Here is a 23,045-nt window from a genome sequence, read left to right as displayed (position 1 = left end):
AGGGAGTTAGGATAGCAAGGGAGGTGATGGAAAATGAGTATGAAGATGGTGGGTTGAAGTTAATCAGTTTAGGGGTGAAAAGAAACACTTAGGGGGAAATGATGATTAGATGTTTAAGAAACAAGAGAGATGACAGATGGAAGGTGTTTTTAAGCGAGGCAGTTTATAAATGTGGAGGGTGTGGGGGGTGGCGTGTATATGCAGCTGAAGAAAGGTATGCTGAGTGGAGTGTCTGAGTTTTACAAGGAGGTGCTGGGAGCGCGGGGAGAGTTCGTGAGATGTGTGCAGTACGAATGTAAGCATGTGAAGCAGATGTGGGAACAACCAGTGTTTTCAAATCCAAACATCACATTTGAGGGGAACACAATCTACAACAGGGTGATTGGAGGGCAGGGGTTAGGACGATAAGGGATCTAGTGTACGACTATGTACCAGGGGTTAGGACGATAAGGGATCTAGTGTACGACTATGTACCAGGGGTTAGGACGATAAGGGATCTAGTGTACGACTATGTACCAGGGGTTAGGACGATAAGGGATCTAGTGTACGACTATGTACCAGGGGTTAGGACGATAAGGGATCTAGTGTACGACTATGTACCAGGGGTTAGGACGATAAGGGATCTAGTGTACGACTATGCACCAGGGGTTAGGACGATAAGGGATCTAGTGTACGACTATGTACCAGGGTTTAGGAAGATAAGGGATCTAGTGTACGACTATGCACCAGGGTTTAGGAAGATAAGGGATCTAGTGTACGACTATGTACCAGGGGTTAGGACGATAAGGGATCTAGTGTACGACTATGTACCAGGGGTTAGGACGATAAGGGATCTAGTGTACGACTATGTACCAGGGTTTAGGAAGATAAGGGATCGAGTGTACGACTATGTACCAGGGGTTAGGACGATAAGGGATCTAGTGTACGACTATGTACCAGGGTTTAGGAAGATAAGGGATCTAGTGTACGACTATGTACCAGGGGTTAGGACGATAAGGGATCTAGTGTACGACTATGTACCAGGGGTTAGGACGATAAGGGATCTAGTGTACGACTATGTACCAGGGGTTAGGACGATAAGGGATCTAGTGTACGACTATGCACCAGGGGTTAGGACGATAAGGGATCTAGTGTACGACTATGTACCAGGGTTTATGAGGGCACAGGTACTGGTAGATGAAGGGCGGGGAAGGGGTGATGGAATGTGGTTGGGGACGGCGGAGAGGATATTTCGATCAAGGGGGGGATGCTGAGAGAATGGGTGAGTATGATTGAGAAAGAGGCTGTGTTGGATGAGGAAGGGGAGATAGAAATGTATGTGGGAGAAGGAGAGAGGAGGGTGAGTGTGATGAGTGTGGCAACGAGAGTGATGTATAGATGTTTAAGAGGGGAAGAAGTGAGAAGAGCAGCTGTGGAGAAAGTGTGGGGCAGGGTTATGAATGAGATGATGTAGGGAGGGTATGGAGGAATCAGAGTGAAGTGAAACAGTGTTGAATGTGAGAATTCTGCCTTCTTATTAAGACACAACAGGGTGATCAATATGTAATAATTAGCAAGTTGATGTGGATGTGAAGACAGAATGTGATGTGTGTGGTGTGGGAGAGGAAACATGTATGCATGAGTGTGTTGAATGTTGTGAGCTGGAGGATACATGATGAAGATGAAGGAATCAATAAGTAGATGTTGGATGGGGAGTCGGCTTGTTGACAGAATGAAATGGAGAGAATTGTGGTTGTTTGGGGTGACTGGCAAAGTGAAAGGATGTAATGTTAATTTATTAAATTATGTTTTAAGCCATGCAAAGTTTGCTGTCAAGCTAAGGCGGAATATTGCCCATTATGAGAAGAGGAAAGCTGAGGTGTGGAATATTTTTAAGAGTAGAATGGAAAGAGATGTTAATATGTTGTATAGTTATGTTAGAGAAGAAGAGTTTATTAGTTATCATCCTTTTCCTGATCTATGGAAATAAGACCAGTTTCAACTCCAAATGAGCTAGAGATGTCCAAAACATCCCTAATTAAAGTAGTGTTGTCAGTGATCAGCCTACCGGGCACACAGTAAGTCTGGCCAACATGGATGACCTCCTTCATCACCTTTCTCAGTCTGTTTGCTAACACCTTAGAAAAGATCTTGTAATCAGTGCAGAGCAGGGACACTGGCCGCCAGTTCTTAATGTCCTGCAGATCCCCTTTCTTCAGCGAGAGTAATGACGGCCCTTCTGCAACTCTGAGGCAACCGCCCCTCAGTTGCACTTTTCCTCAGGACAGTCAACAAATCCCCCCCAAGCACCGGCCATAAAGACTTATAGAAGTCAACAGGTAACCCATCTATACCAGGTGCCTTGCCACCTGGTATAGATGGGTTACCTTCCAGACTTGGCAGGGCGTCGTGAAGTTCTTCAGGGGACAGTTGTGCCTCGAGCTCTGTATTGAGTGCTTCCTCAACCTTTTTTAGCCCATCATAGAATGATTCAGCCCCCAGCACATCCTGCCTGAATTCACTCTTATAGAGGTCACTGTAAAAATCTGATAACTGCACACCAGTGTTAGTACGCAGAGAGTGGATGGTTTTTCTCTGCCCATTCTTGCGCTCTAGACTAAAGAAAAAGTGAGAAGGAGCATCCATATGTGTTATGTTCAGAAAGCGTGAGTGGACCAGTGCCCCCTGTACTGTAATACCCAGCAGGCTAGCCAAAGCAGACTTTTTGGATTTGAGAGCCTCTATATGACCTCTGTCTCCTGTGGAATCTGCCAAACTCTGTAGTTCCACCATTTCATCCTCTAGATCGCTCATAGATCTGGCTATGTCTTGTTGTGGATTTTCCTTTATCCTTTTAATGGGCTCTTGCCCCAGCAACCTCTGGGGAGAATAATCATCGGACAAATATTGGAGCAAACAGAGAATCTTTAATGCATCTGCAGATGGAGAGACATAAGGCCACACAGAGGTTCGTCTGTGAGGATATGCTCTGCCTCTGAGCTGGAGATAGTGGTTTTTTATAGAACAGTCCGTCGCGTCATACCCTATGTTTCCTGCGTCAACTAAGGTGTAATCTTACAAAGGAATGAAGGAAACATCTACGTTAATCACGTTCTGTGCCTCGTGAGTGTCTGTATGTCTGTTGCACTTGTCTTTTGCTGTACCTGGCCGGTCCTGGGATGCGGCAACGGGGAGGCAAGCATGATAACAGTTGCTATGTGGCCCCATGGAAGGTACGCATGAAAACAATGGTTATGTGTGTCTGCAGTGAGTGAGAAGTTTCATACACACAGACAAGTGGAAAACTACAGAGTACATACGGAGTGCATATGGAGAACATTTTGTACTCCACAGTCTCTGGTGACATTGCGAGTGTACTGCTGCCAAAACTGCTTTATCTGCCACTTGCCAATGTCCCACCATTGCTGTAGAGAACTAAATTCAGACCGTCGGCTTCTATATCGGCCCCAGAAAAACTTAAAAGCATCTCTAAAGTTGTTATCATTTAGGAGGCCTGTGTTAAAATGCCAGAAAACACTGTGTGTTTTAACACTCCGTATGAAAACCCAGCACTGTACAAGAGAGTGGTCAGAGAAACAAACTGGAAGTACTATGTTACATTGTTTAAACACATTAAAATGATGTTTAAAACAATAAAACCGATCAAGCCATGCCATAGATAGTGCATTATCTTTTGAATGTGTCCATGTACACTACCGTTCAAAAGTTTGGGATCACCCAAACAATTTCGTGTTTTCCATGAAAAGTCACACTTATTCACCACCATATGTTGTGAAATGAATAGAAAATAGAGTCAAGACATTGACAAGGTTAGAAATAATGATTTGTATTTGAAATAAGATTTTTTTTACATCAAACTTTGCTTTCGTCAAAGAATCCTCCATTTGCAGCAATTACAGCATTGCAGACCTTTGGCATTCTAGCTGTTAATTTGTTGAGGTAATCTGGAGAAATTGCACCCCACGCTTCCAGAAGCAGCTCCCACAAGTTGGATTGGTTGGATGGGCACTTCTTTGAGCAGATTGAGTTTCTGGAGCATCACATTTGTGGGGTCAATTAAACGCTCAAAATGGCCAGAAAAAGAGAACTTTCATCTGAAACTCGACAGTCTATTCTTGTTCTTAGAAATGAAGGCTATTCCATGCGAGAAATTGCTAAGAAATTGAAGATTTCCTACACCGGTGTGTACTACTCCCTTCAGAGGACAGCACAAACAGGCTCTAACAGGTACTATTTAATGAAGATGCCAGTTGGGGACCTGTGAGGCGTCTGTTTCTCAAACTAGAGACTCTAATGTACTTATCTTCTTGCTCAGTTGTGCAACGCGGCCTCCCACTTCTTTTTCTACTCTGGTTAGAGCCTGTTTGTGCTGTCCTCTGAAGGGAGTAGTACACACCGGTGTAGGAAATCTTCAATTTCTTAGCAATTTCTCGCATGGAATAGCCTTCATTTCTAAGAACAAGAATAGACTGTCGAGTTTCAGATGAAAGTTCTCTTTTTCTGGCCATTTTGAGCGTTTAATTGACCCCACAAATGTGATGCTCCAGAAACTCAATCTGCTCAAAGAAGTGCCCATCCAACCAATCCAACTTGTGGGAGCTGCTTCTGGAAGCGTGGGGTGCAATTTCTCCAGATTACCTCAACAAATTAACAGCTAGAATGCCAATGGTCTGCAATGCTGTAATTGCTGCAAATGGAGGATTCTTTGACGAAAGCAAAGTTTGATGTAAAAAAAATCTTATTTCAAATACAAATCATTATTTCTAACCTTGTCAATGTCTTGACTCTATTTTCTATTCATTTCACAACATATGGTGGTGAATAAGTGTGACTTTTCATGGAAAACACAAAATTGTTTGGGTGATCCCAAACTTTTGAACGGTAGTGTATACTGCCTTTGGGTCCCATAAAAGCCCTCCAAATGTCTTTTAGTTCACACCAATTAACCAAGCGTGTGAGCCGATTAAGAGGTGCAGGATGTGGTTCCTGATGGTTCCTGTCCAGCTTGCAATTCTCTGTACAGTTAAAGTCCTCTCTCAGAAATAAATACTCCTCACTGTCACATTTACTAATAACATCAGATAACACATCCAAAAACCCCAATCTTTCAGGGCCAAGGGTTGGACCATAAACATTTATAAAAACTAGTTTTATGTTTTCAAAATGCGCTCTTACTTTCAGCAGCCGGCCTTTGACTACTTCCTCTACCTCAAGGGAGCATGGCCAAAAATCTCTTGAGAAAAGAATCCCGACCCCACCACTAATATTGGATTTATGACTGAGAATCAGTTTTCCAGTCCAATCCCTCTTCCATTCAGTTTCATTATCTGCTGTGCTATGTGTTTCTTGCACAAGCAAAACATCTGTTTTCTTCAGCTCAGCCAGTTTAAACACAGCAGCTCTTTTCATGTCATCTCTTGCCTAATTTTATATTACACATGAGGAGGGTGGGGCTGAACTGTGCCAGAAACAAGCTTACACTGACCAAAAGGATACAAATACCCAAACTTGTCTTAAACATCATCAAGAAGATGCAGTTTTACTTTCCGTACAAGTTTTTCTCAGTCTGAAGACTTCCTGCTCAGTAAATGTGTTCACCTCCAAATCTCCTGTGTTTTTCATAACACGTCTGACTGAGTCAACAACAAGCTGCAAGTCTGGAAAGTAGTTTTCCACCTTGACCCCCCTCAGACCCTTGGTGACCTGTAAAAACTTCCTGATTTTCAGGAAAGCATAGCTCCCTTCAGTGTCCACATGGGTACGAGGAGAGGAACCTAACTCATGGTCACTTTCTCCTGTGTCCTCCTCAGATGAAGAGGAGGGTGGCTTCTTACCTTTTGAAACCCTCTTTGCTTTTAACTTTTCCTGTCTACCCTCTGCAGGCTTCCTTTTAATAGACTTTTTTGATTTTATTTCACCATCCGACAGCATCTCGTCCTCTTCCTCAAGTACAGACTCTGCCACTTTAACAGCAGTCTGCTGTATTTGCTTCTTCCAAACACAATTCATATCTCGCTCTGCCATTTGCTATTTGCTCCCTGTCCTCCCTGTTTTCATTTTCTTGTTTATTCTGTTCATCCTCCCCTACCTGCTCATCCTAGCTTCCACCTGCTCAAGTCCTGTCACCTTCTCATCGTGAGCACCTTTTTTAACCTGCTCCACCTGCCCACCTCCCTCTCCTGCCTGCTCAGTCCATCTGTTTTCCTTGTGTTCTCCAGCCTCGGTCTCTTCCTGTTCCACCACCTGGCCTGTTTCTCCTGCCCCTCGCTCCCCGGCCTGTTTCTCCTGCCCCTCGCTCCCCGGCCTGTTTCTCCTGCCCCTCGCTCCCCGGCCTGTTTCTCCTGCCCCTCGCTCCCCGGCCTGTTTCTCCTGCCCCTCGCTCCCCGGCCTGTTTCTCCTGCCCCTCGCTCCCCAGCCTGTTTCTCCTGCCCCTCGCTCCCCGGCCTGTTTCTCCTGTCCCTCGCTCCCCGGCCTGTTTCTCCTGTCTCTCGCTCCCCGGCCTGTTTCTCCTGTCTCTCACTCCCCGGCCTGTTTCTCTTGCCCCTCGCTCCCCGGCCTGTTTCTCCTGCCCCTCGCTCCCCGGCCTGTTTCTCCTGCCCCTCGCTCCCCGGCCTGTTTCTCCTGCCCCTCGCTCCCCGGCCTGTTTCTCCTGCCGCTCCCCGGCCCGTTTCTCCTGCCCCTCGCTCCCCGGCCCGTTTCTCCTGCCCCTCGCTCCCCGGCCTGTTTCTCCTGCCCCTCGCTCCCCGGCCCGTTTCTCCTGCCCCTCGCTCCCCGGCCCGTTTCTCCTGTCCCTCGCTCCCCGGCCCGTTTCTCCTGTCCCTCGCTCCCCGGCCCGTTTCTCCTGCCCCTCGCTCCCCGGCCCGTTTCTCCTGTCCCTCGCTCCCCGGGCCGTTTCTCCTGTCCCTCGCTCCCCGGCCCGTTTCTCCTGCCCCTCGCTCCCCGGCCCGTTTCTCCTGCCCCTCGCTCCCCGGCCCGTTTCTCCTGCCCCTCGCTCCCCGGCCCGTTTCTCCTGCCCCTCGCTCCCCGGCCCGTTTCTCCTGCCCCTCGCTCCCCGGCCCGTTTCTCCTGCCCCTCGCTCCCCGGCCCGTTTCTCCTGCCCCTCGCTCCCCGGCCCGTTTCTCCTGTCCCTCGCTCCCCAGCCTGTTTCTCCTGCCCCTCGCTCCCCGGCCTCCTGTCTGCCCTGTGCTTAATGTACCGCACTGTGATTACGTGCTGGCTAGAATGGTGGGTAATGTTTGCGTGAAAGGTGGTGCCGAGGAAAACGAAGGTTTGAAGTTAAGCTGCTGAGTAAACAGAGACTCCCGGACAAACCTGAAAAGTAAATACAACCACTGATGGGAGTCACTCTGACCGGCTTAATCATCACATCCTGGTTTAGACTCTGATTAGATCTTATCAGAACAGAATCATGTTTACCTTTGCACATACCTGGAATGTGACTCTGGTTTGTGGCTATAGAACAACAACACTACAACACAACTATCTTAACATATACACACAAGGACTGACTTATACAGGTGACATAAGAGGGGATAAGGCGCAGCGGTGCAGAGAATATATCAGAGATGCTGAAATACATGTTGGCAGCTTACTGACATACACGCCTGAGGTAGATGTACAGGACAGAGTGTACCACTATATGTACCATGTACAGTACCGTATATACAACATGTACAGTACTGTATATACAACTTGTACAGTACTGTATATACAACATGTACGGTACAGTATATACAACATGTACAGAACAGTACACACGACATGTACAGTACATACAACATGTACAGTACAGTATATACAACATGTACAGTACAGTACATACGACATGTACAGTACATACATGTACAGTACAGTATATACAACATGTACAGAACAGTACATCCGACATGTACAGTACAGTACATACGACATGTACAGTACATACGACATGTACAGTACAGTACAGTACATACAACATGTACAGTACAGTATTTACAACATGTACAGAACAGTACATATGACATGTACAGTACACTGTATACAACATGTACAGTACAGTAAATAAAACGTACAGTACGGTACAACATGTACAGTACAGTATATACAACATGTACAGTACAGTACATATGACATGTACAGTACATGCAACATGTACAGTACAGTACACACAACATGTACAGTATATACATGTACAGTACAGTATTTACAACATGTACAGTACAGTATATACAACATGTACAGTACAGTAGATAAAACGTACAGTACAGTACAACATGTACAGTACAGTACATACAACATGTACAGTACATACAACATGTACAGTACAGTACAGTACAGTACATACAACATGTACAGTACAGTATATACAACATGTACAGTACAGTAAATAAAACGTACAGTACAGTACAACATGTACAGTACAGTACATACAACACGTACAGTACAGTACATACAACATGTACAGTACAGTATTTACAACATGTACAGAACAGTACATATGACATGTAAAGTACAGTATATACAACATGTACAGTACAGTAAATAAAACGTACAGTACAGTACAACATGTACAGTACAGTACATACAACACATACAGTACAGTATAAACAATATGTATCCCTGATATTTGATTTGGCAAAGCTTTTACACCGGATGGCATTCCTGACGATACCCTCCCCATTTATCCGGGCTTGGGACAGACACTAAGAATGCACTGGCTTGTGCATCCTCAGTGGCTGGGTTGATAATGAATGTTATGGTCTTGTTGTTTATTTATAGCCAAAATCGACATCATACTAAACACTAAAACCTCAGGTCTTGGTAAAGTCTTGAGTTTGGAAATAAAAGTGGAAAAGGAACGTTGTAATTTGGGAAATAGATTGACCTTCTGATGACGTTTTCCTCGCAGGGTCAATAGCTCGTATGAGGCACTGTCTGGGGGCTCCGCCATTGAGGGCTTTGAGGACTTCACTGGGGGAATCGCTGAAAGCTACAACCTGAACACAGCTCCTCCACATCTGTTTAAGATCATGAAGAAAGCTCTGAGACTTGGCTCTCTGCTGGGCTGCTCCATCGATGTGAGGACTCTTTAACCCTTCACCTCCTCACATCTTCACAGCCGGTCATGAGATTAATACAAAATGCATCCAGGGAAGGTTGACTGAACACATCCACTCACACACATCCGCTCCTGTAGTCAACCACAATCAATCTCCTACTGTTAGATAGAAGGAGAAACGTGTTGCTTCACAGCTGATTTTACTGATGATGTCATATCCTCTTGTGTCTGTATGACTGTGATAACGGCAGTGTGTGGTTTCTGTTTGGACCAGATAACCAGCACCTATGAGACCGAGGCCATAACCAATCAGAAGCTGGTGAAAGGCCACGCCTACTCCATTACCGCCACAGAGGAGGTGAAGATGAGACAGACCTCAACATGAACGCATCTGTCTAGCATGCAGCATCATTCTATCTAAAACCAGAGGACTTATTTTGTTCTGAGAATTAAGATTTTTACCATCATGTCATAGTCCTACATAAGTGAAGCAACCATCATAAACTCAAAATGAAATAATAACGGTTGTGTTGAATGCCATTTTATGCAGTTAACCAACCAGAATCAAGTAATTCCAACTTGTTTGACTTACCAGTCCGGTCCGGTCTGGTCTGATCTGGTCCGGTCCATTGTCCCTGTAGGTACATCTGTTCGGTTCTCCGGTACAGCTGCTGCGGATCCGGAACCCGTGGGGTCAGGTGGAATGGACTGGGCCATGGAGCGATGAGTAAGTCCTGAGTAGAGACTAGATAATTTCTTCAAAACGGCATGTCACATCACAGCCACCATTGCATACATTACACACATTCATTACATACATACATTAGATTACATACATTACACACACACACACACACACACACACACACACATTAAATACATACATTACACACACACACACACACACACACACACACACACACACACACGACATTACATACATGACATTATACACATTCATGACATTACATACATTACATACAGTATGTAACGATCACGGATGAGTAGACTCGCTAGCCCTTAGCTAATGGGTCGGACCCCTTAGTGACAAAAGGGTGCGACCGGACTGGACTCTGGTGAGTGAGTTTGAGTTTCCGCCACAGTCTGTCTAATGTATTTGTATGGAATAAGAATATGATCTGATACATTTCCATCAAGCTTTTTAAAAAGACTAAATTCACATTTAGATAGCAACACGGTTCCTTTGTGGTTCCAGCAGGTATAGATTCAGCCACCCAGGCATGGTAATGCCTTGCTCTATGGAGCTACACATGGAATCAAACCCTCCATCCTCCCCTCTGTAGAACACCCTGAGTCTCTTACGTGATGTACAAAGCTGAGGCAGAGCCACGTGGCAGTCAAGCTGAGTCTCACATGGCTGTCCTGACTGTTACTGCTACTATTACTACTGTTCTCACACACACACACACACACACACACACACACACTGCTTTTTAATGGACTGTTGATTTAACAACAACAGCAATAATATAACAATAATAATGATAATAATAATAATAACAATAATAACGATAACAAATTGAAACAACAACTACAAGCAAAAGCCCAAAAAGTGAAAAGGTTCGATAAGAGACAAAAGTTCTTTCACCAGAACAAAACTTAGAAAGAAAACGCAAAGAAATTCTATAGAGAACTAGGGAAAAGGTCCGTTGAAGTCAAAGAATCCCCTAAAATTGATGAAGTAGAGAACTTCTGGAAACAGAGAACATCCAAACCAACCAACAAGAATGGCCACAAATAACCCTAGAAGAAACAAAAACAGCAATACAGAAGTCCAGTACCTGGAAAGCCCCTGGTAATGACGGGATAGCGAACTTCTGGATCAGGAACTTACCATCTTTACACCAAGATCTGACAAACGCCTACAATGGATGCATCAGCAACCCAGAAACCTGCCCTGAATGGCTCACAACTGGTACCACCTACCTACTTTCCAAAACAGAAGACACCCTAAAAACTATCGTCCCATCACATGTCTCCCTACAACCTACAAGATCTTAACATCCATCATCACCGGGAGAGTTTACAAACACCTGGAAGAAAACAACCTACTTCCCATAGAACAACAAGGGTGTCGAAAAGGGAGCTATGGCTGCAAAGACCAGCTTTTAATAAACAACGCCATCACTAAGGAAGTAAAAACGAGGAAGAAAAATCTGACAACAGCCTGGATAGACTATAAGAAGGCGTTCGACTCTGTACCCCATGACTGGATACTAAAATGTCTTGACATCTCCAAAATATCACCAATCCTTATCCAGTTCCTAACAGCAAGTATGGACCAGTGGAAAACAACCCTTGTTCTAAAATACACAGACGGGACGCTACATTCAAGGCAGATCAACACCAATGGCGGCATATTTCAAGGCGACTCTCTTTCTCCTCTCCTCTTCTGCATAGCTCTTATTCCACTGTCCTCCCTCCTGAACAATACCAGCTATGGTTATACTACAGGTTCATGCACTATTATCCATCTAGTCTACACGGATGACCTGAAAACCTTTACCAAGAATGACCAAGACCAAACTGGTCTTTTGACCATCGTAAAAGGCTTCAGTGACGACATCCAAATGGAGTTCGGACTAGACAAATGTGCCAAAGCTGCATTCAAAAAAGGAAACCTTACCACCGCCGAAAACATTCAAATTGACCTAGACACCACCATCCAAGAGCTAGAAGAAGAAGGCACATACAAGTACCTGGGAGTGAACGAAGGGGACGGGATACAACATGCCAAAATGAAAGAAAAGATCAGAAAGGAGTACTACTGAAGAATATGAATGGTAACAAAATCCAACTCAATGCATCCAACCGAATGGAAGCCATCACCACCCTGACTACACCCCAGGTGGTGGAACAGGAAGAGACCGAGGCTGGAGAACACAAGGAAAACAGATGGACTGAGCAGGCAGGAGAGGGAGGTGGGCAGGTGGAGCAGGTTAAAAAAGGTGCTACACCCAACATCGTCGACTGGAAACTAGAAGAGATCAGGAAACTGGATAGAAAAACAAGAAACATACTCACCTTAGAGAGGATGCACCACCCAAAATCAGATGTGGATAGATTGTACCTCCCCAGAAACGAGGGTGGCAGGGGTCTAATCCAACTGGAAACTGCCTACAAAACAACAACAATAGGCCTAGATACTTATCCTTAACACCAAAAATGACCCCCTTCTCATGACTGTTAGAGAGCATGAAAAACAAAACAAAAAGAACTCCGTAGCTAACCAAGCCACAATGTTCAGAAGAGCGCTCGACCTCCCTGAAACACCACAACCTGAAAATGAAGCTCCACCCATCCACGCCCGAAAAGCTGAACCAAAAGCAAAGCGTCACGCCCAAGAACAAATGAAACAAAAATGGGAAGGGAAACAAATGCATGGGCAATACCCAAAAAGAGTAGGTGAGAAAGATGTAGACCAACATATGACCAACCAATGGCTCAAAACAGCTGGGCTGAAATCCCAAACAGAGGGCTTTATCATTGCTGCCCAAGACCAGGCCATCAAGACCAGTTACCACCGGAGCAAAATCCTCCACGATGGCACAGACCCAGCGTGCAGGATATGTGGTCAATTCCAGGAAACCATTGACCATATGGTGGCAGAGTGCCCTGAGCTGGCCAAAACTGAATACCTACAAAGACACAACAAGGCCGCCACATACCTGCACTGGGACATCTGCAAAGAATTCAACACCAACACAAAAGACAAACGGTACGAGCACGAGCCCCAAACAGCAACAGAAAAAGACGACATCACAATCTTATGGGACATGCCAGTACAGACAGATCGTGAGATAAAGGCCAACAGACCAGACATCACCATCAAGAACAAAAAAGAAAAAAGCTGCCTACTCATCGACATGTCCATCCCGACTGAAAGGAGCACCTCAGTAAAAGTACCTGAAAAAATGTCCAAATATAAAGACCTTGAAATCCAGACTGAACGAATGTGGGTAATGCAAACCACAACAATACCAGTAGTGATGGGAGCCCTGGGACTTGTAAAAACCACAGCAATACCAGTAGTGATGGGAGCCCTGGGACTTGTAAAAACCACAACAATACCAGTAGTGACAGGAGCCCTGGGACTTGTAAAAACCACAACAGTACCAGTAGTGATAGGAGCCCTGGGACTTGTAAAAACCACAACAAGACCAGTAGTGATGGGAGCCCTGGGACTTGTAAAAACCACAAAATACCAGTAGTGATAGGAGCCCTGGGACTTGTAAACAAAGGGATGGAGAAATACACCCGACGGATCCCGGGTAACATCAGAATACAAGAACTCCAGAAGATGGCACTACTTGGAACATCTCATATCCTAAGAAAGGCACTATCCATCAAATAGACTTCTACCTCATTCTAACCCTAGACCCAAGGAATGGACCCGCCCGCTTATTATGGTGTATTATGGCATGATGTTAAAGGACGTTTATATAATAATAATATTGTGGCAGGATGAGGAAAAACACAGGAGACGAAGGCGAGTTTGAACTTTATTCCTCAGCTCCAAAACCAAACTGAAACAGGAACAACCTTACACCGGAGAGCCCGGGAACGTAAACCACGCCCCCTGCTCACAGCCCTGCTGGGTGAGAGGCATAGCCCCTAGTGTCCGCCACACAGCGCCCCCCCCCCCAAACACTCAGAAGGGACTCCTGGAAAGAAAATCAGTTTCTCACTGGAGGCTTAAGCAGCCTGCCATAACGGCTGTGCCATCCCTCAGCCAAAACAGTAGGTGAAACACAGTCCAATGCCGGCTGAGAAGCAGAATGCTGAACCTGTGAAGACACTGCCGGGGTCCTGGAAGGAGGGCGACCCCGATGGGGAACTGGGCCGGAAACACAACTTCGTCTGCCATCCTGTGCGCCGGTTTAAGCCTATCAAGCATGACACGCTCCCTACGCCCACCCATATCCAGCACAAAACCCTTAGGACCCGTCTCAAGAACTCGAAATGGGCCATTGTATGGGGGTTGGAGTGGTGAGCGGTCAGCATCATGCCGTACAAAAACAAAACGAGCCGACATGAGCTCCGCAGGCACAAACGACCGCGGAAAACAGTGGTGAACGAGGCCTGGAACCCGAGTGCTGTCGGACAAAAAAGGATAAACGGCCGGACGGGGTCGAGGAGCGGAACTCCCAGGCAAAAATTCCCCAGGGACACGGAGCGGCTGACCAAGCACCAGCTCAGCGGGCAAAGCGTCGAGGTCCTCCTTAGGAGCCGAACACAGCCCGAGCATAACCCAAGGTAAACGATCCACCCAGTTACCATCCGAGAGCGCAGCTCAGCGCTGCCTTGAGCGACCGGTGAAAACGTTCACACAAGCCGTAAGCCTGAGGGTGGTACGCGGTAGTGCAGTGTACCTGCACACCCAAGGACCGCGCAAGTGCCGACCAGAGCTCTGACACGAACTGGGGGCCCCTGTCTGAGGTGATATCTGACGGAGTGCCGAAACGGGCGACCCAGGAGGACAGAAACGCGCGTGCAACGTCCGAGGATGTTGTGGAGGACAGAGGGACAGCCTCTGGCCACCTGGTGGTCCGATCCACCATTGTGAGCAGGTGCGCAAAACCCTGTGAAGAAGGTAGAGGGCCCACCAGGTCCACATGCACGTGGTCGAAACGTCTGGCCGGGATCGGAAACGGTTCGAGGGGCTACTTAGTGTGCTGGTGGACCTTAGCGCGCTGGCACGCCACACATGCAGCCGCCCACCCCTTGACGTCCTTGCGGAGGCCAGGCCAGACGAACTTGGAACCGACCAACTTCACCGACGCCCGAACTCCAGGGTGCGAGAGGGAGTGAATCGAATCGAAAACTCGACGGCGCCAGGCCACTGGAACAACAGGGCGGGGACGGCCGGTGGAGACATCGCAGAGGAGGGCAGGACTGCCTTCCTGCATCACAGCATACTCTAGCTTGAGGCCGGTACGCGTTGACCTAAGGGCAAGGACGTCCGGGTCGCTGGGCTGGTCGGCAGCCATAGCGGAGAAATCCACACCGATATGCACAGGACACACAAGCACACGAGACAGACAATCAGCAGCAGGGTTGGAATTCCCGGCCACATGCTGAATGTCCGTTGTGAACTCAGAGATGGCCGCCAGGTGGCGCTGCTGACGAGCAGACCACGGCTCAGTCACCTTGGACATGGCGAAAGTCAGCGGTTTATGATCCACATAAGCCGCGAAGGAGCGACCCTCCAGCAGGAAGCGGAAATGCCGGGTTGCAAGGTGCAGTGCCAGCAACTCCCGGTCAAAAACGCTGTACTTGCGCTCGCTATCTCGCAGTTTGTGGCTAAAAAATGCGAGGGGCTGCCACGGATTCGCCACGCACTGTTCAACCACAGCCCCCACGGCTATGTCAGACGCGTCAGTTGTTAAAGCTATGGACGCCGTGGGTGTGGGATGGGCGAGGAGGGCAGCGTTAGCCAGGGCGCACTTAGCTCGGTCAAAGGCCTGGACTCGTTCGGGAGTCCAGTCGACAGGGTCGTTAGCCTTCTTAAGCCGCAGGGCTTCGTAAAGTGGCTGAAGGAGGTGGGCAGCGCGAGGGAGGAGACGGTTATAGAAATTCACCATGCCCAAGAATTCCTGCAATGCCTTAACAGAGACCGGGCGGGGAAATTCCGCCACCGCTTGCACCTTAAAAGGCAACGGGACCGCGCCTTGCGGCGAAATGCGGTGACCCAAGAAGTCAATCACCGGCAGTCCAAACTGACACTTGGCCGGGTTGACTATCAGGCCGTGTTCGTCCAGACGACGGAAAACCTGTTTCAGATGCGCAAGGTGCTCTTCAGCTGACGGACTGGCCACTAATATGTCGTCGAGATAAACGAACACGAAAGCAAGGTCACACAACACCGAGTCCATCAGCCTCCGAAAGGTTTGCGCTGCCCCCTTCACGCCAAAAGGCATGCGCATGAACTCAAAAAGCCCAAACGGGGTGATCACTGCGGTCTTGGGCACGTCCTCTGCGCGCACGGGAACCTGATGATAGCCGCGCACCAGGTCCACCTTAGAGAAGATAGTGGTACCTGCCAGGCGTATGGAAAAGTCCTGTATGTGTGGGATGGGATAGCGGTCATTGGCGGTGACGTTGTTCAAGCGGCGAAAGTCGCCGCAAGGCCGCCACGACCCATCCGCCTTGGGCACCATGTGAAGCGGCGAGGCCCACGGGCTGTTGGAACGCCTCACTATACCCAGACGCTCCATGATGGCGAACTCCTCCTTAGCTGTAGCCAATTTTACTGCGTCGAGGCGCCGCGCGCGCGCCAAAACTGGCGGTCCCAGAGTGGGAATGAAATGTTCTACCCCGTGTTTAGTAACCGCGGTGGAAAAGGCAGGTGGAGTCACCGATGGAGAATCCGCCAGCAAACGCTGAAAAACATCCCCTGATGCTAAAAAGTTAGCGTGTGTTAACGGCCCGGCTCCCCGTCTCGCACGGAACAGTGGCGAAAGACACAGCATCAATTAAACGGCGGTTTGCAACATCAACCAGCAGACCATTAGCACACAGAACATCCGCGCCGATAATAGGAACAGTAATGGCGGCCACTACAAAGTCCCGCTCAAAATGGCACCCGTGGAAGCAAACAGTCACCAACCTTGTGCCAAACGTCGCAATGGACGAACCGTTAGCTGCACTCAACTGTGGGCCGCTGCCTTCGGCCGACCTGTCTGTCTTAGCAGGAGGGAGTAGGCTCTTTTGCGAGCCGGAGTCCACCAGAAACCGTCTTCCTGACATCGTTTCCTTAATGAAGAGCAGCTCACTACGTCCGCCAGCGCCCACAGCTGCTACTGAGCGCTGCCCTGGAGTTTCCCGCCGCCTCCAACGTGCACGGAGGGATGCAGCGCCTCGCTTTACCGCCCAACCGCCGGTGGAAGAAACAGAGGCCGCTCCCGCGCCGTCTCCGGGCAGTTACTCCAGCCACCACTGCCGGGTCCGCGTCCTCCGACGTCGGCTGCAGAGGCTCCGATGCCACACTCTGCACAGAGAACCGTCTGGTAGCCAGCAGGACCCGATCGGCCTCCTCAGCCAAACCTCGGCAGTCACCAGCGGCCAGACACGGGGAGTTAGCCAAAGCCGCGTGCACAGGAGACGGGAGCTGGCGCAGGAAAACGTGCGGGAAAAGGAACCCGCCTTCGTCTGAGCCTAGCAGCGACAGCATATTGTCCATGAGATCCACAGCCGTCCCGTCGCCCAAACCGGATAGGGAAAGGATTCTATCTGCCCTCTCTGCGGCAGATAGGCTGTACTTCCGGAGCAGAAAATGTTTGAGGGCGACGTATTTACAGTGTTGCGGGGGGGGGGGGCAACAGCTGCATGGCCCGGCGTGTGGACTGCTGGTCCAGTGCAGCGACGACCAAATAGTATCTGGAGTCGTCCGCGGAGATTCCACGCAGGTGGAACAGCGCCTCGACATGCTGGAACCACGAGGCCGGGTCGCTCTGCCAGAACTCTGGGAGCTTCACAGCCGCGGCGAGAACGGTCGGCTGTGAGAGTTGGGGCGGCGTGGCCGAAGTGGATTCACACTCCTCTTCTGCTCCAAACATGTTCAGTTCGGGGTCACCAATGTGGCAGGATGAGGAAAAACACAGGAGACCAAGGCGAGTCTGATGTTTATTCCTCAACTCCAAAAACCAACTGCAGCAGGAACAACCCTGCACCAGAAAGCCCGGGAACGTAAACCACGCCCCCAGCTCACAGTCCTGCTGGGTGAGAGGCATAGCCCCTAGTGGCCGCCACAATATAACAATAACAATAACATAATAGTAATAATGATGATACTATTATTATAAATATAATAATAATAACAATAATAATGATAATAATGATGATAATACTATTATTAAAATAATAGTTGAATGGAAAGGTCGGGATAAACATGTCGGTCATTCCTCTGTGTCTGTCCTCTCAGCTCAAAGGAATGGGAGAAAGTTCAGCCAGATGAGAAGATGAAACTGGACCACTCAGCTGAGGACGGAGAGTTCTGGTTGGTAGATGATGATGATGATGATGATGGGTTTGTGTGTGTGTGTGTGTGTGTGTGTGTGTGTGGAGTCTAAAAATGCTGTTTTTAATTCTAAACTAAAGAGATCAAAGGTCAGACTGCTGTTTGTTCTGTTTAAATGAGACACAATAATAATTATCATTATTAATGTTATTATTAATATTAATATTGTAACGATCACGGATGAATAGACACGTTAGCCCTTGGCTAACAGGTCGGACCCTTTAGTCGACCGGTTAATGTTGTGGCCCGCGGTGCGGGAGCCACGGGTTTGCGTCCCGGCTGTGACGGTCCGGCTGGGCTGCCCCCCGAATTCACTACAATCTTCTAACCACACTTCCACAAAACAGACATGGACATTTTCAGGACTGCAGCTCTATTGACACTTTTGTATATCAAACATAACTGGTATTAATCCTATTATGTATAATTTTACACAGCTTGTATTGACACGTGTAATGTAAGGATCATGATGATGTGGTGCAAGCTAACAGGAAGCGGTGTGGATTGTGTGTCTTGTTCAGAGGTGTAGTGTGTGATGTCAGGTGTAGGAATCAGAAGTGTGACTTATCTTTACGGATGACACGGTGCTCTCGCAGGATGTCCTACTCAGACTTTCTGGGCCACTTCTCTCGCCTGGAGATCTGCAACCTCACACCAGACACGCTCACCAGCAACACGGTGGGGAAATGGAGCTACTCCCAGTTTGAGGGTGCCTGGAGGGTGGGCTCCACCGCTGGGGGCTGCAGAAACCACCCAGGTACTGCTCTATACTGATCTGTACTGGTCTTTACTGGTCTATACTCGGCTATACTGGTCTGTCCTGATCTATGCTGGTCTTTACTGGTGTATACTGCTCTGTACTCATCTATACTTGTCTATACTGGTCTTTCCTCATCTATACTGGTCTATACTGATCTATAGTGGTCTGTGTGCTGGTCTTTACTGGTCTATACTGGTCTGTGTGCTGGTCTTTACTCATCTTGCCTGTGCGGTTCTTCACTGGCCCATACTGGTCTGTACTGTCTTTACTCATCTATACTGGTCAGTACTGGTCTATACTGGTCTGTGTGCTGGTCTTTACTCATCTATACTTGTCTGTGCTGTTCTTCACTGGTCTATACTGGTCTGTACTGGTCTTTACTAATCTATACTGGTCTTTACTGGTCTATACTGATCTGTACTGGTCTATACTGGTCTCTGCTGGTGGACTGATGTAACTTGGATAGAGAATTATTTTGACTTCTCTGAATTCTGGATTTAAAAGTAAAGCTGAATTGAGATTTGCTCTAGAACAAACTGCCTGAACAGCCAGTCAGCAAATTGGGTTACAATGCTATAAAGTCATGTAGCAGACACTTTTATCCAAACCAACATACGTCTGAGAGTTAACACAACACAAGCAAGGATCTAGTCAGGAGGCGACAATGCAAGTAAGTGCCAAAAAAACTAGGTTCAAGTCTGATAGGACATAGGTGTCAACAGGCAGTGCACAAAGGCAATACATAGGGTGCATAGAAGTGATTTTTTATATTAATACCATCAGGTGTGGAGGTGTTGGAGAAAGAGCTGGGTCTTTAGCTTTTTCTTAAAGATGAGAGGAACTCAGCGGATCAAATGGAGTTTGGTAACTCGTCCCACCACTGGGGAACCACAGAAGAATCTGGCTAGTGACTTAGGGCCCCATTGTGATGGAAGTGCCGGGCGCCTTTCATTGGCAGAGCGTAGTGAGTGGGACTGAGTGCAGACCTGAATGCGGGAGTTCAGGTATGTGGGAGCCGTTTTAGTTGCTGTTTTGTAGGCGAGCATCAAGGTTCTGAATTTGATGCGGGCAGCAACTGAGAGCCAGTGGAGGGATATGAACAGTGGAGTCAAATGTGCTGTTTTGGGTTGGTTGAGGACCAGATGCGTCGCTGCATTCTAGATCATTTGCAGAGGTTTGAAAGTGCATGCAGGGAGACCTGCCAGTAAGGAGTTGCCGGAGTCAATGCCTGATATAACAAGAGCCTGTACCAGGAGCTGTGCTGCATGCTCAGACAGGTAGGGTCTAGTTTTCCTGATGTTGTACAGGTCAAGTCGGCACGATCGAGCAATCGAGGTCATGTAGGGTGACCAGATCCCAACAAACCAAATGTGGGACAAAGAGTATGTTTGTGTGGGACATGTTACCAGTGCTCAGAGGTGTCTAAAATTTTGATATAATGTCTATCTAAATTCAAGAATAAACATTTCTATTCTGCCTCTTAGCTCGTAAATCAACTCAATGCTTTGCCTTCTGGTTGACTCAGTAGCACACAACAGACTATGCAGGCTACAGGTTAGGGCTTCAGCATGTGAAGGACTTGAGTCTATTTTTCATATCCAGTTGCAGGTCATTTTCTATGAACTTGTTTGTATCTGACAGGGTATGTTTGCAGATGATGCATCACTATCCTCATAAACGTCAAGGATCTTGCTTTTCAAACCAACTCTGGTTTTCAGTATCTGACAGTGGGAAAAGTTTTGTAATGCCACGATTAGAAGCATTTGAAGCCACTGAAAAAAAATGACGTGTGTTTTTGGACTCTGGAGTTGAACCATTGGTGTTTTTAATTCTCTCAAACACGTCTCCACAGAGGCAGGGGCAAGCACATCTGTAACTAAGGACGCTGCTTCTGTACGACCACATGACTTTTTTTTTGCAATGTGGAAGTCTGGAAGAATGAGCGGTGCCAGCATACTACCACAGTCTGCTGAGCTGTATGGCTGGGAGTGCTGTACAGCGTGGTACACGCTCATTATTTCAGCTGCTGTTTCGTCATCTGTCTGGCAACCATCTCTGGGTTTCAGTAGGAATGAGTCCATAGATCAGCACATCTCTTTTGGAGCCACATGTTTCTTGTGAGACTCACATGTCCCATGTCGCTTCACATCGTAGTCCCCTCCATGTGAAACTGAAAAATAACTCTGGCAAATTTCACAAAAAACTCTCTGGGACTCGCTTTGCCCCGGCTTCAACCAGTCACAAGTTGTTTCCCAGTCTTTGTTGCAGCTGCATTTCCTTTTCTTGGTGTTACTGTCCATCATATTCAAATCTGTAGTCGTGACTCGCAATTTACCCTGTGGGGCGTAGCCTGTGGCAGCGAAGACGGTGACAGGTTAACCTGCACTCCACCCACATGTGCCCAGGTTGACTGACATCAGACACAGCCCTGTGATGACAGCATGCCCTGCTTCCTTCACAGTTACGGGATAAAAGCCAGACTTTAGAAAAGCATCTGTCCTGCAGTGGTTTGACTTTTGAAAACTAGAGCCAATCAAAATGTGGGACATCGTCTCAATATGTGGGACGCGGGACAAGGGATAAAAATGCTGTGCAGTCCCACATAAAGCGGGACACCTGGCCACCCTAAGGCCATGTGAAACTTAAAGGTTAGTTGGTCATCAATCATGACACCCAGGTTTGGGCAGACTTTGTGGGCATGAGTTGGGTTGATCCGAGCTGGATATTGACCTGTTGTTGTAAGGATGGACTGGCTGGGCTGACAAGGAGCTCGGTCTTTGGTTGGTTGGTTGGTTGGTTGGTTGTTAGGTTAAGCTGAAGGTGGCGTTCTTTCATCCATGCAGAGAGATCAGCAAGACATGACGATATCCGTGCCGAGACTGAGGTCATCTGGCGGGACTGATAGGAAGAGCTGGGTATCGTCAGCATAGCATGATATGAGAAACCAGAACTTTGATGATTGGTCTTAAAGAGTTCTGATTCTTAACGAGTTCTGTGTAGCCATCAGTTTAACTCTGTATGGTACAACAGACTCATCTTGTCTTTTCATTAAATGACTCTTTGAAACGTTCCTGTTTTAAAATGGTTTTACAAATGTAAATGTATGTGTATGTCCACAGTGTGTAATGCTGACAGTATCAAGCTCACCAATCCTTCCATGAGTACTATCATTGAGTGATTATTTGATTTATTGGAATAATATTGATCACTATTAACATTTTTTGTGGCCTGATGTTGTCTTCCTCTCTCCAGCCACCTTCTGCTCCAACCCTCAGTTTGTCATCAGGCTGGAGGACATAGACGACGACCCTAATGACGGAGAGGATGGATGCACCTTCCTGGTGGGTCTGATGCAAAAAGACGGACGCAGGGAGAGACGATTCGGACGAGACCTCAACACCATCGGCTTCGCCATCTATCAGGTGAACTTCAGCAGAAGTTGGAAGTTAGACACACAGTAGGTTAGGATGACCCCTTAACTGGTGACCTGTGTTTTGTTTTTCTAGGTTCCTGATGAGGTGGGTGTGGTGAATGCTGGCTTGTGCGTTAGCTTATCTACCAACACTCAGATGGACTTCTTGTAATGTTTTCACTATTTGAAACTTAAAAATACAATCCTGAAGATTTACATTCCAACAAAAGTCTTTTTTGATACACTCTGTCTCTGGGGTATTTAAGAGAAGGGTTAATCCATGAACACCAGACCCTGCAGACTGCAGCAGTGTGTGATGTGGATGGGTGGTGTCTGGTAGGACTTCACCAGGAAACATGATAGGGTACATAGTGTTTCCATCTTCATCACAGCAGCCAAGATGAGGGAGAAGAAGGCAGGTAGTGTTGAGTGTGAAGAAGTGAAGGTGTACCTAACGAGCAGATATGACAGAACAAGCTGGTAGAAGACCTTTACCAACACGCAGTACTACATTAATAAGTACAACTCAGGTTCCAGCAGGTTTTAGGGTTTGTTTCTGACACCACAGCCCTGCTGACTCTCATTCATCTGGAACGGAGCTCAGACACCACTCACCTAACCACCACCTACATAGGACACACACTGGCCCAGTAAAACCAGCAGATTCAGGACTGTAACTACACGTCACCAAAACAGCACATTTGCATGTGGGGGGGGGGTTGTTTAACCTAGTGTGTTAGACATGTTCGCTTCTTGTGAAACCAGACTTCATGAAAACATCATGAAGAATCACACA

At 47.5% G+C, this 23,045-nt stretch overlaps 1 protein-coding gene across 1 annotated transcript in view; it reads left to right on the top strand.

Annotated features, from left to right (window-relative positions):
• capn8 (calpain 8) overlaps nucleotides 1-23,045 on the top strand; it is a 54,795-nt gene that overhangs the window by 11,508 nt on the left and 20,242 nt on the right. The window contains exons 5-10 of the mRNA XM_056280997.1: nucleotides 8,888-9,056; nucleotides 9,312-9,395; nucleotides 9,679-9,764; nucleotides 17,982-18,056; nucleotides 18,674-18,834; nucleotides 22,090-22,259. Of these exons, the coding sequence (XP_056136972.1) occupies nucleotides 8,888-9,056; nucleotides 9,312-9,395; nucleotides 9,679-9,764; nucleotides 17,982-18,056; nucleotides 18,674-18,834; nucleotides 22,090-22,259 (745 nt within the window). The remainder of the gene's footprint in view (nucleotides 1-8,887; nucleotides 9,057-9,311; nucleotides 9,396-9,678; nucleotides 9,765-17,981; nucleotides 18,057-18,673; nucleotides 18,835-22,089; nucleotides 22,260-23,045) is intronic.

Source organism: Lampris incognitus, chromosome 5, assembly GCF_029633865.1.
Source record: "Lampris incognitus isolate fLamInc1 chromosome 5, fLamInc1.hap2, whole genome shotgun sequence".
NCBI lineage: Eukaryota > Metazoa > Chordata > Actinopteri > Lampriformes > Lampridae > Lampris > Lampris incognitus.
Note: the sequence above shows the minus strand (reverse complement) of the source record. Positions and strands in the feature narration are given on the sequence as shown.